Source organism: Lactuca sativa, chromosome 7 (genome assembly GCF_002870075.4).
Source record: "Lactuca sativa cultivar Salinas chromosome 7, Lsat_Salinas_v11, whole genome shotgun sequence".
Taxonomy (NCBI): domain Eukaryota; kingdom Viridiplantae; phylum Streptophyta; class Magnoliopsida; order Asterales; family Asteraceae; genus Lactuca; species Lactuca sativa.
The window spans coordinates 55373988-55392598 of record NC_056629.2 but is presented as its reverse complement, the minus strand read 5'-3'; the positions used below and the strand labels follow the sequence as shown (position 1 = coordinate 55392598).

Here is an 18611-nt window from a genome sequence, read left to right as displayed (position 1 = left end):
ACAGAACCACACACACACACTCTCACCGCAACCCATGAACCATAGCCACAACACGATATGAATACCGAGAACATACTTACCATGTGACCCATGGCTGGACACATACACGACAACCACCCTTGGAGGTGGCAGATGCTGATCGGAACTCAGAATAAGAGTTATGTGAGCGGCAGCGGGCGGAGCTGGAACGTTGCATCGGAGAAATGACGACATCGATTGCGATTTGCGAACCACAGCAACGGCGATGGAGGCTTCAATCGCTCATAACACCCAAGTCGCTGCCCACAATTCCAAAACGGCCCTCGTCTGTTCTCTCTATCTTCCGATTATTCGTCTGGCAACAAGGTCCGCCGGTGGCATTGGGCGGTCGGAGCAGTGACATGAGGAAGGGAGGTGGCAGCTAGTCGATAGGGAAGAAGATGGTGGCTGCAAAATAAAGTGGGAGTTAGGGTTAGGGTTACCGGTTGGTAACGTTTAAATACCCCTCCTCTTACCCATTTTTCCATAATGACAAAATCACCCCCTCCATCTTCTTTTCTTTCAACTTTAATCCAAATGTTACCATTTCTACCCTAGCTCTAGAAACTCTTTACAATTTAAATCCTAAATTTACCCAACAACCCCTCCTTCTACAAACCTTTCCAATATAGGTCCAAAATTTACCTTTCAGCCCCAATTTCGAAAATATTTTCAATCTAAGCCCATCATTTACGAAGCAACCCTTGACTTATGAAAATCTTTGCAAATTAATTCCCAAAATTATACTTTAATCCCTGGGGATTTAATTCTTGCCATTTGGCTTCTTGAAACCAACAGCCCACTAATTATTATTCCAATTTGGGCTCAAATAATATATAATAATAACAATAATAATAATAATTTCTCGGGATTCCTAATTTATTATTTAAATACTCTACTTAAAACGGGATGTTACACAAAATACTAATAAAAACTATTTAAAACGATGCATAAATGGCATCTAACACTTATATCGGTTTCCTTTTGTATGGTTTTGACATCATCAAATTATGAGAGATTATGTGGTCAAACCTCATAATTTAATGAATCAAATCATTGCCAAATTGAGGCTAATGGCTTCGACGCGTGTTTACCCTAACACGGACAACCTCAACGTGAAGGTTGAAGACCCAACAACATGTCTCAAGGAGATGTATGGTCCAAGATATTGTTGATCTCTATACTTTGTGATAAGGATCATATCTACTTCAAGAGAATGTAATGTTTCCTGGTATGTGGAAAGACTCTGATTGTTTTGGTTATTTATCATGACTTGGACGTAGTATTTATGAAAATGTAGGGTTTTGATAGGTTTAGTCTTTTGTGTTGTATTTACTAAGAGAATGTAATGTTTCCTAGCATGTGGAAAGACTCTGATTTTTTTGGTCATTTACCATGACTTTGACCTAGTATTTATGTAATGTAGGGTTTTGATAGTTTTAGTCTTTTGTTTTGTATTTAATTGCTTTCTATGTGAAAGTTATTTTCAAGAGTGTGTTCATAACCATAACTTGTTTTTAGTTATCTATGGAATGTATGAAACTGATTATCAATAATATAGTTGGTTTTTGAGTAATTTGTTTGTGTTATTTATGTAGTTTTGTGGTTGATTGAGAAGTTAGGAACCAACAGTTATTGAGTTTATCATTGATGGTTATTGTACAAACGGTTTAAGTAACTTAATCATTGTTGGGCAATCATACTCTTTTTTTATATAATTGTTTGGGCTGGTATCGTCAGTATGTTGCTTCACTCATGGTCTATAGCCTCTTTTTCTTTGACCATTGAAAATTAGGGTATAGTTCACATTCATTAGATTGTAAGATGGATAAAGCATTTCTCTCTAGTTCTGGGAAGTTTGTATTTTGAGCACTCATAGTCATCGCCTGAATACATATATTGATATTTTGATGAAGGGATATTACAATGAAACAGTTAGTATATAGATAAGGAGATCCTCTAATACACCCTCTTAATTTCACCTTAAACCCCATGTGCTCCATTATGGAGTCAATAAAGTACTAGCTAAGCAAATCAAATGCTTTCTCAAATACCATCAAAAGTACTTTTTTCGTTCGATGCTCACAAACTGATCGAGACTAACCGCCAAACAGATCACCTTTCTTAAGTTGCAAAGCAAAGACTTTGCCTACATTTCTATAGGGAGCCGACAAGACTCATCATCATGAAACCTCTAATAATGATAAGGTATTTGACCTTGCGGGAAACCATAATAAAATACGAATTTCATCCCTTACTAAAGGAGGTTGATTCGTTAAAATGATTGTAGAAAAAATTAGTGACAAACTTTCAATAAGACGCCAAGTTTTCATTGAACTTGTCAACAAAAAAGCGAAAAGCTTCCAATTTGATCTTAGAAGGATCATAAATACATTGTCCATCTAAGATAACCCTTTAATTCTTTCACACATTCCATTATTATTAATACGTTTTGGAAAATTTGGAAATTTCGGCTTGTTCGATCTCCCATTTAATCATAGATTTTTGTTTAAATACTTGATTCTCAACAATCTCTTAGTTGAGCACTTCCTTTGTTAATGAATATATTTTCCAACCTTTCAGAGTACGCAAGATCTCGAGTCTTGGCGATCAATTACTCATTTTTGTCAACCTGTTTATTGGAAATACCCATATCATTGTTGTTTTTCGAATTTAAGACATAGCAGGTCTTTAATCTCATGTTTGACATCTTTAATTATACATGCCACAGCACAATCCGATTTACGATGAAACATAATAAAAAACCATGCCTCGATAACAATTGAGAGTCCATTAATCAACAACCAAGAGTTCAAGAATCTAAAGGGTGTAGGCCGAAATCCTGGAATAAGCAAGAGAGAATAGTCAGGCAGTGATTGGAAAGCTTCATATGAAGCACAACCACCGCTGCATTGGGCCAATTGTTTAGAAAAGAACAAAAAATGATATTTTCTAGTTTACTCGTTTTGGTAGCACACTCATTCATCCATGTATACTTTATGCCTACTCAAATTAAACTCATGAAGATCAAAACCATTCATAAAGTCATTGAAAGCGTGAAGCACCCGGTACATTGAAGGAATTACATTTTCAAGCTTCCCGAAATCATATTTTGTTTACATCTCCAAAAGAAACATTCAAATGTCAATTACCCTACAAGGAAGAGGAATGTTTGTCTATAACATCAACAATGAAACGAAAAAAGAAACACGTTTTTGTTAATTATGAGTACACTTCATATCTTTGTCTATAGTGTTGAAACAAGTTTTTGCTAATAAACATCAAATGCAACGCAGAAAACTATATATAGAAAAACATATAGACTGAGAAAACAATATAATATAATTAATTAAACTTATATTATGCGCATACGCATACGCATAAGCATCCACATACGATCGTTTTTAAACCCTCGATTGATATAAACATACTACCATAACAAACAACAACATTCCAAAACATGCAACCATCTAAATACCTTTCTCCACATCTTCTCAACGTCTTTGTTTCTTTACACATCGAAGCTCAGGCTTCTTGTAAGATGATATTTGCATTAAATCTTCATCACTAATCCAAGAATCTTCCTTTCCTTCCTCCCATGTTCCCCATCTCCAATTTAGTTTAGGCCACCTCAGCATGCATGTCCGCATAAAATCTTTCGATACATTAGAAGAAACATTACGGTGGATAAGTAAAGAGACATCTACCAAGTTATAGCATTGATCCAGTACATAAGCAACCGAATATAAAGTCGATGAAAGGTCAACTATCATCAGATACCCACAAAAAGTTTTCAATCCTTCCATCCCAATCCCAAATATGCTAGCCCTCGTCTGAAATGCCGACCATGCCCTTGACCGAAAACATAAAGAAGTCATGTTGGGGAAAATATTGATCAAATTCTGTAGGGTAAATTTGAATATTCCAAAAGGCCCTCTAATCAAACCTAGTGAATCCAAAGTTAGATGATCTAGGGTATCTGTATATCGAAGCTGAGCAAGTAAGGGGTAAATGAGTGAAGCCTCAATCCAAGCTGTTTTTATACTCCCATACCTTCTGAGTAAAAGTGGGTCCGCATGAGGAATGGAAAGATGGAAGTGAGTTAACAATGGAGCTTCAACACGAATTGCAGCACGCTTTTTACACTCGATTCTGAGTGTGATAAGGTTGGGTGCGATAACATTTATAAATGGTGGAGCATCAGTTATAGTCCAGTGACATGTTTTTAGGTGGAGAAGATGGATTTTGGGTAGTTTAAATCCTCTAACATCTATCAAGTTAAAAACTTGAAGATTAGGGAAGGACTTATTCAACTGGGTTAATTCCTTGTCATTTAATCGCATGGATTCGAGTGTTAAACTTGTTACCATTAACATCTGATTCAGATTGTCCACAGAAAGCCATGCATTCTTCACCTCTAATTCAACAAGATTGTGACCTGAATCAAGGAAAACAAACAGGAACATTAAGAATACCCAATGAGGAACAACTTCAAAGTATGCCATATCATGTATTATGAAAAATGATGATCATTAATAACCTTTTTCAAGGATAATTTGGTCCGATAAAAGATTAAACTAAATACAAATCATAAAGATTCTAAAAAACAGTTGATTACATTATTGGAATTGATAGCTTATTAGAAGAATATGGTAGAAATGAAAGAATAAGAGTTATAAATAACCATTGTTTATGAGGTACCGAGGGAATCTTTATCCTTACACTTGATGCAAACTCAAATGCTTACAGTAAACAAAAGAACAGCAATTGACACTAACTTTATCCATTTCTTGAAAGATCGTAATTACTTCAGCCAAAAATTCAAGATTAATCGACTACAGTTTACCAAAAAAGTAACGGTAGGTGATATTAAGAACCCTAAAAAGGTACAGAATTTCCGTTATTGCAGATCAGATCTGTGACGGATCTTATCATTTAAAAGGATGGACTTCGCAATATCGCAACAGCGTCACTATAGAATATGAAGAAAAAAAAATCCAGCATATAAAGAACTTACAGTAAGCAGACACCAGAAATAAAACATTCGATCGACGGTGAAATGACTGAGCCCAAAAATCAGAAATTGAAAGGGTTTTCAACGATCCGGAAACCCGAGGCAGCCACTCCATAATGAAATCCCAATCGGTGAGGTGCAGATCATTTGCCTTATCTTCAACGTCAACGTGCAACAGATCTCGGGGTTTGTTCTTGACGCCGATACGCACCGATTCAACAACTGTCAAGTTCGATAGAAGATTGAGGAAAATCGTCTTGAGAGGGGAAGTTATTTGGGAAGAACTTGAAGCATTTGAAACCCTAGATCTTGATTCGATGCAACCTGACAATGGCCATTGTAGATTTATAGAATGAAGACCTGGAGAGAGAGTATTGAAAGTCTTCCACGCAGCTCGGCAGCAAGCTACGGCCGCCGAGTCGTCGACTCGACTCAGTATTTCGAACACTAGAATTTCAGGAAGAGTCTCCATGCAAGCAGTGAAAGATGTACAAAGGGAAAATGGATTTGTTACATATTTATGCCTTTTCAATTTACGTTTACTTCTCAAGCTTTGAGTATTGTTCATTATTGCCCCTTAACTATTTACTATTTATAGAAAATCTTTTTAATTTAAATCATTTATCTGTAAAGATTGCTTAGCACTTCTAGACAAAATACAGTTCAAAAGTTAACAATCGAAGATATTATAATACTTTTTTGTTAAACAAGAGTGTTTTCTGTAAATAAATAAATAAATAAAATGTCATTTTTCTTTTCTTTTTATTTACAGTATTTTTTATCTATTTTTTAAACCTCATATATATAAGAAATCTTCGTATATAATATTTATTTTTTCATTTTCGACTCTTTAACACATTTTTTTCAACGACATTGTTACTAAGTTTGACCGCAAATGTTTTGAAGCGATTACCGACAAGTATTTCATTCAGAACAATATATATTTTTTTATAATATTCAGTTGATCGATATTCAAAACGGTTTAAGTGAGTTTTTATTTATTTATTTATTTATAATTTACTACCATGTTGGATACGTCAAACTAACATATTTGAAACCTAGAAGATTACATTGTCTAATTTAACTGAAATCCTGATTTTGTTGCAAATTGAATCATTCGACCGGCATGTTTCATGTGTTTTCATGTTTTTCATTTGCTGAATAGACAAAAAGTTGATGAGACTTCCGCATATGTTCATAGTTGGAAAATAGTTGGGTTAAAGTAGGGGTGTCAAAAAGTCACACAACGTGATAAGAATACATGACACAAAACGAATGTGTCAACCATATCACTTCATTCAAATGTATCAATGTTGAAAGCTGACGATACAACCGTCCACCGAGCATCATCCGATCTACACTCTAGCAATAATAAGATCCACATCATGATGTGCTGCCAATTAATTGTTTTGCACTAAAGTAAGTATTGTTTTTAGAAGCATAGTATGTAATAATCAAATAATTATATTACTTACATCACATGACAACTATCCTTCATGACTATTTGCCTATAACCGTGTCCAAAACTCAAGCGAAGCAAAACCAATCAAATTGTTCTTTCACCAAGAAAGGGTTTTGTCTTTATATACACTATGTACGGTAGGCTCTACAAGATTGTCCAACGATGTTGGTTGTTGCCGAAGGTTTGTATCGATCGGATACACTTCAAGTATAAAGATGAAAGTAAAACTTAATCTAAGAAAATAAAGAACAAAAAGTAAATAAAACAAAGAGTTCTCCAAATTGTTCTTTCACCAAGAAAGGGTTTTGTCTTCACCAAGAATACGGGTTGTCATAAAGACGATTAAAGCAAAGCCGAAATCTCTACATAGGGTTTACCCTAATGTAGATTACATATTAATATATACATGTGAATCCCATGATTAAAGGGATTGTATCTTATATATAATAATAACTTATCTTCATTATAAAGATAACGAATCTGCTATCTATTTTATACTTATCTATATCATTACCTAATATACAAAAGATTATAATAGAATAAATATACTATGTACTTACGTTGATAAGCTTGGTACGTTAGCTATGGTAGTAATGAATACTTTGACACTGACAATTGTATAGAGTGTTTCATTCATCATATCATAAGGTGTGTGACAACCCGACACTTTTACATTGTATAATCGATCCATATATCTATAATTCACTTGAATTTAACATCTTTTAGCAGAATGTTGGGTCCGCACGAGTGCTTTAGGCTTAGTATATCATAGATTTGGGCCTTAAGAAGGGTTAGGAAGGGTGTTGTATCACAAAATCAAGCCAAACACGCCAAGAGAGGTGTGTGCGGCCAGCCAGCCGCACACCCAACCGCAAACCCCCCTCCAGCCTCACACCCGACCCTATATATAGTAGAGGACCCTTTTCTATTCACTTTTGGTTGCACCTTTTCTCTCTCTCTACTCTCTTTCTCTATAAAAGTCGTCCAAGAACACTTAGAAGGCCTCCCAAACGTGAAGAACTTCATCTTTTAGCTTGTTATCGAGGTAAAACACTTGAATCCAAGCTTAAAACTCATAGTGTTCTTCGTGTTCTTCACCCCTTGAAGGAGTGCGGCTGCACACCTTCATCAGGTGGCCACACACACTCAAAACATCCTCCAAAGTGAGGGTATGGCCTCTATTATCGATCTAAGACTTACTTTAACACCTGAAACCCCTCACAATCGACATTTTGGGCTCAAACCAGGAGTGTACGGCTGCACATACCCCCTGTACGGCCACACACTCCAATGTGCAGCCTCACACACACAAGTCTGGCCGCATTCCCTAGCCGCACACTCACTTTTATGGCCAGACACCCACTCTAATACTCATATTTGGCCTTAAACTTGCATAGATCATTAAATATGGAACATGGGACACTTAGCCTTAGTGATTCAAAGCCCTTAGGGTGATTCCCCATCATGTTTAGTCATGAAACACCCTAACTCTAACTCATATATGTGTCACCATATGACTAATAGGGACCACTTGCGTTCAGAGCATCCGTTGACACTCAGCACTCATATCGACCGCACACTCGAACCCTACGTCAAACTGTGAGTTCATACCTCTTAATTAACCTTTCAAACGTTTTTGAATGCTTATATGGGGGAATACAAGTTGAATCCAACATGCTATAGTATCAACAACATGTGATTTATAGCTTGCAACTAAAGGGATTTTCTATATTTTTGAATTGCTTTGACAACAAAACTATTCTAAATGTTTATTTAACTCATTTCCCACGTGAAAATTTTTATAAAAACAATTTCCAAACTCTTTCAAACTTCCTTTGTTTTCCCAAACCATATCTACATCAATATATTTATATAAGTAAGACTTGAAGGACTTAGGACTGATAGCTCACCTTACTTCCTGTTCTTGTTTGATTGTGGACTTACGGTACTTTGTTATCTGTCCGACTGTCGTTGATTTCTTAGTTATATATCATATATATTTGTGTTGGATATAAAAGCCTTCATTTCAAGTTCAATACCTTTGTGTACCAAAGGCACACAGCTAACACTTATATTTAATTATAATAGGTATAGTTAAGGATTTCCACTCGTTACTATTATTACCATGATACTTACTATAGTTAGTATTGTTATGAGTTGATACATGATTAATACTGTACAACGAGGGTACTAAATACTATATAAGAGAACACTCAATACATTATACCAAGAAGTACATTATACACTAATACAAGAGAATATACTAAAACAGAATGTGATATTCTACTTCTCGATACGACACTTCATTGTGTTAACACCGTGTAACCAGAGTCTCTTGGAGGGAGAGCGGGCATTATATGTATAGATCTATACGGGACAGACACTCCCACATCCTGACTGCTAGCTACAGACGCGCCGACTAGGCCGAGGGATGACAAAATGTCACCATACTACATATAACCTGGAGGGTCATCAGTTATTCGATCGTCAATCAGCATGGTTACGTACGAGTCCACATTCTAACCTTTATCTAACACATTATGAATTAAAGGCCAAACAGACTCCCTGAGGTGTATTGTACATTTAATACTACCTGGAGCCTGCATTTTATTACATTTAGTCGGCAATGATATTACTGGGGTAAAACATTATTTTCCCAATTACCTTACATGAATGAAGCCTAATGCTATATTTTCATATTAATAATTTCCTTGGGAAAACTTTTACATTTCTAAAGGATCAAACTTACAAATAACCGAGTCTGGGTAGAAGACCACTTATGCTGGAAAATATAGGATTTTCTAGAGATCATATTATTTTCAAAACTTTGATAACAGCTATTTTACTACATGATTGAAAACACTTTTTATACAAGCAAAGACACTAAATACTTATGAACTGACCAGCTTTATGTTGATACTCGTTTTCAAAATAACTTGTATTCTCACGTCAACAATAGGCAGGTACTGATGCAACTTTTGAGAAGATAGAGCTCTTACAAGACTCATCTTTTATTTTATTTATACTTTTGGTGTCTAACAAACTGTATAGAACATGCTTGTATTACAATTATGATGATAATGCAACAGATGTTGTTGCTTGTTTTTACTATTATGCATTGTTATGATACTGTACATGACGTCCTCCACCCTAGAACGTATTCCGCCGTTCTCGGTTTTGTGGTGTGACAAGGTATGACCTTACAATATCCCCTTATCTAATTATGTCAAAACTAATCTTCTTTAGAGTCATCAAAAGAGCCATTGTAGGACTTGTCAGCTTCTTTCAAGATCTCAGGCTTAACCCATCTGAATTGATCAAGATTAAGTTCATCCGGTCTTCTACTAAGTTACAGAGATACTGGCACATGATATTGGATTGTCTGGGAGCACGTATTTTTCCTAAGGAGGATGGTCTTGATGGGACGAGCTGATAGTACAAGGTTCAGCTTATTGACTTTGTTGAGTAGCTACTTGCCAACTTTACTTCTTGAGCATTAATACCCTTGTGTTTGTTAATACTTTATTGAATTTTCATCTACTCTTTGTAGCCAAATTTGACTAGCTCATGTTCAAATACAACCTAAGTTTATTCATATTCAGTCTTCTTCCTGGCCAAGTGAAGCTTTAGTGACTCGTTTCTTGGTTTGGTGTATCTTACTTTGATGATGGGATCGGGATTTGATTTGCAAGTAAGAACGTCTCCAAACTTCTTCCTATCGATTCAGTAATTCAATTCTGAAACTATGTGTTGTTTCTCCACATTATTATTGAAGATTTTCTTGAATTGATTATCAGTGCTTTGAACATTAGCACTCTCATCAGCGGAAGCAAGAGCTTGAGCAAGTTTGGCAGAGAAACGTTCTTCTTTTCTTGCTACTTTCTTTTGTCGAACATCAATATTATACTCTAACATGATTTCTTTAACTTTCTTAATAGGTAACATCCATGTTTATGCTAATTTATTAGATAAAAGATGAGCTTGCTTTTTTTAGGAGGAGTTGTTAAAGGATCGCCAGTACCAAGCAGCAAAAGAGCTATCAGCTTCCACGACATGAACTCCCTCAAAGAAGGAAGTCTTCCACTTTCGAGATTGATCTAATCATTGTTAGAGTCAATGTGTCACTATTAGTTCCTTGAGGAATCTCCCCCCTTAAAGTAAGAATTAGGGTAGACAACATTTAAGGGAACAATAGGAACAACAACGTATGACATGAAACCAACATCAAGAAACCCTTCATAGTCATCGGTCTCTGATTGGTCACCAGTGTCAATAATAGGTTATGATGGGAGCAATACAACAATCATATGGTGTACATGTAAACCCTAATAGCTTTTGGATCTAGTTTGTCTAATGAACATGCAATTGAATATCCAAAGCTATAAACCCTAGATCTATCATAAAAGAACTGAAATAAGAGTTTAGTAATTACCTTTGATTGTTATATTGCAATACCAATCAATTCCTTGCTTTGATTGGCATCAAAAGCTTAGTGCCTCAAGTGTTGCACCTCTAATAGAGTCACAAACACCACTAAGCAACTTGGATGAAGAGGAGAAGAGAGGAAGCTGCCCAAAACATCTAGAAACCCTACAGGAACTATTTTCCACGTTTTTGGGGCATAAGGGCCCTTTATATACATGTAGGCTATTAGGGTTTTCAACTAGGAAACCCTAATTTTACCGCTTAGGCCCTAAGCAGCCCATGGATCTCTTTCTTTAGAGTCATGGACGAAATCTTATGGGCTTCCCCATAAATTTCGTCCACTCCACTCTATGGTGTCCATTAGCCCACTCTTGCAATTATCTTATAATTACAATTTCAGTCCCTTAAGTTTAATTAATCTCTTTTAGCCATAAAATTAATTCTTAATTAATTCTTGACTAATATTAATTAAACAATATGATTTCTCCTTTAATATATTATTCTTATAATATATTAATAAATCATAATTAAACCTTTTTCTCCTTAATTCATCTTACATATTGCTATGGTAAAGGCAACCCAAAAGGACCATGCTCATAATCGGGTCAAGTACATACCAAGATAGTTATGGACTTAGACACTAATCCAACAGTCTCCCACTTGGATAAGTCTAATACCTATTTTCCGTATGACTTCAGAACCTGATCAACAATCGTAGCTTTCAAAAGCCACTGTCAGATCTGATCTTATCAGATAGTGTGTCCTTTAGATAAGGGATTATATATTCCTCTATTCTCAAGATATCGTATAGACATAAGACATGAATTTCAATCATTCTCTCTATACTGTTTCCCGACTTCTGATTTATGACGACTGACAACATACTACAATTGAACACGTCAACTTAGTCCCGGCTTGGCCAAGCGCTTAGGTGACATCACTAAATCATCAAGGGGACCACATATATCGCTTTTATCCTACTTTAGGTAAAAGGAATGGATAAACCTCAACTCAAATGCTCGCTTGCATTTACTAATCGAATCGCACACAACAATAAGTTTTATAACACCAAGTTACTCGTGCGTTTACTTATTATCAATGTGCAACCGACCAACAAATAACAACTCACACGTCTTAGTTTCAAGAATATACAATGTTATCGTCTCACTAATCACCCATGATAAATCCATGATGTGATCCAAGTGAACGTAGGTTTAATCCAATACTCCAATCTTATCAAAGTAATCATGAACTCTACAGCAAACTTGTGCTATGTCTAACCTCTTCAGACAATCTACAGACTCTTCATAACAGTCTTCCTTCATACTTACTTCCAACGTATGACCGACTGTGGAGGTTTGAATAACCCAGTTATTCTGGAAGTCAAAACATGCAAACTAAAACAGAATAATAATACTTAATCTTATATGGCCCCAAACTTGTGAGAGTAAATAAAACACTTCTATTTAACCACCATATGGATTACTCATTATTTATCGTTTACTGTTTCAGAAAATCAACTTATTTCTCAAATTACAACAATAGCTGCCCATGCACAAAGCATGCACACTATGTTTCCTATGGTCCTTACTTTGTGAAATAGATCAATTGAAAAACTTTTCCAATGATGCTCATTTCACAATTCCCAATTCTTATCATTAGTGTTAGAACACAAGGTTCTTGCCACTACTAGAATATGCTGGATTCTAACATTTTATGCAATGATCCTTTCGCAAAGTTATAGCACAAAAGTCACCAAGACTCGGCCAATGAAATTACAAAGTACTTTATCGGAAATTGTTACAAGACAATTCCACAGACATGAAGTCTCACATTGAAAGTACATTCCTTTGAACATCCTTCTTGCATAAAAGTTTCTAATCTAGACATAGATTCTCAATATCCAACTCTCAATATGGAAACATCTCCACATTTTCCATATGACAACTCATTCTTAATAGAATCTTATCTATTCATAATAATGTCAATATGATCCATCCAATACCATACTTCCAGTAACTCACAAGCGACCAATCCTCAGCGAACTTTGGATCGTCCTTTGATAGTTGTTTAATTATTTTAGTCAAAACCGATTCTAGTCCTTTTTCCTTCTTAATGCGCTAGACATTTGGAAAATTCAAGAATGGTCAAATATTATAGCATTTGCAATCGATCCTATACCCGAAGCGTATGGGACCTGATGCATAATGTCTTACATAAAGATATGATACTTTATCTATCTTCTGCCATAATATTTTATGTGTCACGTTCTCACAATTCAAACTATGAAGAGAGATGTCGTAATCATAATCAAAATTTGAGAACACATAATGTATCCTTTGACTAAATTTATTAAAAATTTCTCAATCTAAGCTTTAGATTTTGAAACGAAGTATAATATTCTCTCCCTTAATTATAGCAAAAAAAAACTTTTCAAACCATGCAACTTTGCAAATTGAATCTTTGTTTTTCTATAATTAATATTGCTAACTTGCAATATTTGCCATAATAATCATAAAAGCGTGACACTTATGCTCCCACTATCATGATGGTTATTATCGTATAAGCATAACACTTATACTCCCACTAGCTTTGACATGTATTCAGAAAACAGCTGGACTTCTAGAAAATAATGACTATTGAATTTCTGAAGTACATATTTCTAATACCAGATGCTTCGATAAGCCTTTATCTAAGCTTCTTAAACTTATACACCTTTGCCTTAGATGGCTCATATGTGTGTCTAAACAATTCAGAACTTATGTTACTAAGTTCCAAATGTTCAAACTAATTGCCAAATCTCACAATTCGAACTATGGAAAGGGATGTCGTAACCATAATCGAATTTGAGAATACAATTTTCTCAATTGCTATCTTCTTAAAAAACTCTCTTAGTGAAAGCATTTTGTCACAGTCATTTTTATGAAGGAGGGAATCTTATAACACTTGAATTTTATGGTGTATGAGTTCGTATCCATGTGAATTTGCCAAAGCCAAAGTTTGCGACAAATCCAAACTCATATGGACTGAACTTTCTTAATCTTGATTTCTTGCCTTATGGTAACACGAGTGCCCACCATGTCTTCCAAGTAGTTTAACAACTTATCCTTACATATCAATGTACTTTCCATCGATCAAGGTACTTTGTCTTTATGCATTCAAATGAGAACTCATAGAACTCACATGCATAATTAACTCAATTGGAATGACATAGAAACAAAATAATGTCAACGCAATAGATTATAAACCTCAAGTCGTGTGCTAGTGATGATCGATAAGGTTTATTCTTGATTTGTTCTTGAAACTTTTTCAAAACCATTAAAACTCCCACTGACTCCTTGACATATAAGATTCTCTTATCAAGAAACATTTCTTGACAAACAAATATTCAAGAGTTAGTGTAGCTTTTATCAAGACAAAACACTTCACAAATTGGTCCTAGTTGGTCTTTGTCTTATCCAAGACATCACAACTTACCAATTTTAAATGTGAAAGAATAAGAAAACCTTTTCCAAATTCCACATTTGATGAGTGTTATAAACCTACTTAAGACTTGTCACTCAATTGCAATCTTGGAGTACGACTCTAAGATTCAATATTTGAACGAAGTATGATTAACTTCTTGATTTAACCAATTCCACAATTCCCGATTCCTCTTCTTAGACATACAAATGTACTAAGATTCACTTAGAGAATCAATTGATATATGGTTCTTAATCATTAAGACTTATCATAAAACACAATAAAAGTTACTCTCCCTTCTTCTTAGAATAGAGAAACTTTTATCTTTCTGCCAACTTGATTCTTCTTTCTTCGTTCTACTATTCATTGAAACTCTTTCAATAAACTCAGAATTACACTTATTCTTATAAATATAATCGTATTTACTAAACTTTAGTAATTCATGTCGATTAATTTTTATCACTCCTGTGGTGGACTAAATCAACACACAACCTAGTGTACTTGATTTCCTAGTCCTTCACTTGACACTTTGTCAAAGAATTAGTCTAATTTCCAAATATGAAATTTCTCATTCATCACGCAACCAAGTTGTATGATTCCAAGTTTCTATTCAATTGAAACTTGGGCGATGAGAAACTCTCTATTTGGTAAATTCTCGACATTTCCACAAATAACATAATTAAGAATCAAATCCATTATTGCTAATAATAGAAACCTTCAAACATCAATTTTTCATACACACCATTGTAAGGATAAATAAATAATACAAAATCAAAATTTATTTTATTGTGGAAAAGGTTGTCCTTACAATGCAATTCAACTGAAAAAGTATGTTATTACATATTTCTTAGCAATCTATTCTAACTCCAAGTAGTAGATCCAGAATCCAATCTTAAAGCAATGCGATCGAAATCCATTTCTTCATGATTAGATTCAGCTCACTTCTTCCCTTAAGCTTCCTCTCTTTTCTTCGATCCTACAAAACATCAAAATGTAATCTTATCACATCATGTATTAAGAATCTAGAATAGGAACTTAAAAGAGTTAGTTAATGGATTTTACCTGAAGCATATCCATACGTCTTGACTCTCCTGCCTCTTAGATCTCTCGGGTAAACAAGGCAGCTTCGTCTCCAATGCCCCTTCTCTTGGAAATAAAAGCAAATGGACTCCTTTGGCACAACACAATGGACAATCACAGACTTAGTTCTTTCTAGACTTCCAATGTTGCCAGTGTCCATTGAAGTTTGGAAGTTTGACTCACCAGACAAATTTGCTAGACCAGCACGCCAAATTATTGCTGATTCAGCAGCTATAAGCAAATAGGTGAGATCAATGAGGGTCACGTCGTGATCCATCATATATTACTCTCTAATGAACTCACTATATGATTCACTAAGTGACTGAAGAACCCAGTCAACAACCAAATCACTTGAAATCTCGACACCCAACATGCTTAACCTATCAATGTGTGACTTCATCTCTAAGACGTGTGTACACACAGGTTTCCCATCTTTATGTTTACTTGCCAAAAGGGCTTGAGTGAGCTTGAACTTTTCAAGCCTTTGAACTTGTGGGTCAGGGAGAACTATTAGAGGAGGTGGAGGAAGTGAAGCATGACTCTCATTTCCTTGATCGTATCTCGGAACGTCATCTTCATTTGGAAAGCTTGTTCCAAAGGATTTGGGAAGACCATTGTAAGATTCAGACATCTACAAAATGGGAGAAAATTCAAGTTAAGTTGATTGAGTCCTTAATAAAACACCTAAATGAGTTATTAAGGCTAGGATCCAACACAATATTCTACAACCTAGAAGAGGGATGCCATAATCTAGTTGCAGAATATTTAAAGGTAGGTAAATGACGATTTACCAATTTCCACCATGAAAAACGAAAAAAAAAGTTTAAGTTTTAAATGAATTGAAACTCCAAGATCTTTAGAGATTCATTAAACTTTTCAATGGCATGTTTAATCTCGATTATGCCCTACTATTTGTGACTGGGATGCCGAGGATCAGAAACAAGGTATGAATAACCATACAAATCACGTGGTGCACCCAGTGCTACTATCACCTAATCAATGTGCCGGTAAGCCACACACGCTCCATTGATCTATGATAAACATCGAGCCACCCTTCTCCACCAATGTCATCCCTAAATTAGTGTGTCGGTTAACCACACACGCTCCACTAACGTTTGACAAGGGTACGAAGTGTAATTCCATGGGTTAGCATACAATTTCACATTTTGCCTAAAGTAAATATGATTTGGGAATTTGTATAAGCATTTAGTTACTTTGTACTTCATTATACTTATAATGGAAGGTTTCTATCCTATCCTACCCATTCGGCTAACGACCCTCCACTAGTCAAGAGTGCGGTGTGTAAGACTAGATACCCATTCAATCGCCATTTTATATGCAATTTCCTTAAACACCCCTTATAGACCAGCTTCGTGAATGAGACCTACTAACGGTAAGGTTGACTGTTTACTCATACATACATATATATACATATATATATATATATATATATATATATATATATATATATATATATATATATATATATTAGACTTTTAATGTTATATATAGTATAGGGTGTATTTTACACTCTTAAAATACTAGGTGGTTCAATTTAGTAAATTGTACTTTTAATTTAATTAAATGTAAACCAAAACTTTATGGGTTTATTAAATCACCTTTAATTATACACTTTAATTAATTAATAAAACCATAAGGGTGTGATTTGAACTTTTCAAATTACTAGGGTTTTAGAATTTAACATTTCAAAATTAAACTTTTAATCAACTTTTAAATTCCAAAACTGGAGGGAAAGTTTTGAAACATTTCAAAACACTAGGGTTTAGAATTTAAATAATTCAAAATAAAACTTTTTGTTGGGTCCATTATGTGTTGCGTCTTGGGCTCGGTCCTTAGTCCAATTTTGTATCCAGATTGGGCTTGTCCATCCGTGATTTAATTATTAGGGTTTTGTATTTATAGATGCTTGCATGCATCTTTGTACGTAGTTGTTTCAGTCAATCATTCATAGCGATTATAGTTTTATCGATTGTAACCCTAAAAGCCTCTAAAGTGGAAGTTTTTCATCGAGTTCTGCTGAGGCTTGAATCTATTGAATCATTCAGCTCATTATTGATTCATTCTCTTGTTTATTATTCTGTTTGCATTATTCTGATTAACCTGTGTGAGATCTAAACGATCAAAGAGTTTTTCAACTCATCAATTGGTATTAGAGCAGGAGACTGTGTAATTCATACACATCTTTTCTGTAAAAGAAGTGATTAGGGTTCATTCCGCATTCATTGATATTTATTGAGCCGTCACTCCATAATTGACGTATCTCATTAATTATTCATCTTGCCCTAATATTACGTATTACAAAGTCTGATCTTGTAACAATTGGTAAAAATAGCAACGATCGTACGATGCTATGTTTTGATTATTAAGCAATATGAGTATTTTATCAAGAATGGTTGAAGGAATTTAACCTCTTTTATTTAAATAAGTTCTTGTGAAATATAAAACAAGTAACTAATGATAATTTCGTTATGATGTATGACTACGAACCATCACCGATTTGTGAAAATTAGCATGTAACATCATTTGAACGCAACAAACTTAATTTTTGTATCAACATGTATCTAGTTGATAATTAAGTTAGGTTCTATGTAAAACGTGTGCTTAATAGTTGTGTAGGATCTAAATTTGACAAATATACGAACCAAAGTGACAAAACGTGTTTAACGATATGGTTAACCGGTTAAATGTCACGAAATTATACATTGGTCAATAAATTTTATATTTAAATAAATTAAAATATAAAATGAATTATTATAAGGTATAATTAAAATGTATCTAAGTGTTTTTGAATAAAAATAATAAAACATAAACATTAAAGTTCAAATACACAAACACTACATTGTTATTTTATACTAAGTATACATGTATGTATTTGTATATATGTATTATTATCTAGTGAATGACTAGTTATGGGTCATGAATTAAAGTGATTTCATGTAAGTTTTATTATGTCTAAATCAATTAAGATAAGAGAATTGGTGGAGATAAGTGCCAACTTAACTAATAAGTGCTTAATCACTTAAGACATTTTACTAAGAATGCTTCTTAATCCCTCTTCTAGTTTTCGAGATTAATACCTTCCCTCTCCTTACCTAGAACTCCAAACTAACTAAATAACTAGTAGTTAGT

The 18611-nt window shown here is 34.5% G+C and overlaps 1 protein-coding gene across 1 annotated transcript; it reads right to left on the bottom strand.

The window, feature by feature from the left end:
• Positions 1–3353: 3353 nt before the first annotated feature.
• LOC128127251 (F-box/LRR-repeat protein At4g29420-like) lies at positions 3354–4523 on the bottom strand. The gene has a single exon (XM_052765694.1). The coding sequence runs from the start codon at positions 4521–4523 to the stop codon at positions 3513–3515; it is 1011 nt and encodes a 336-aa protein (XP_052621654.1). The 3' UTR covers positions 3354–3512.
• Positions 4524–18611: the final 14088 nt, after the last annotated feature.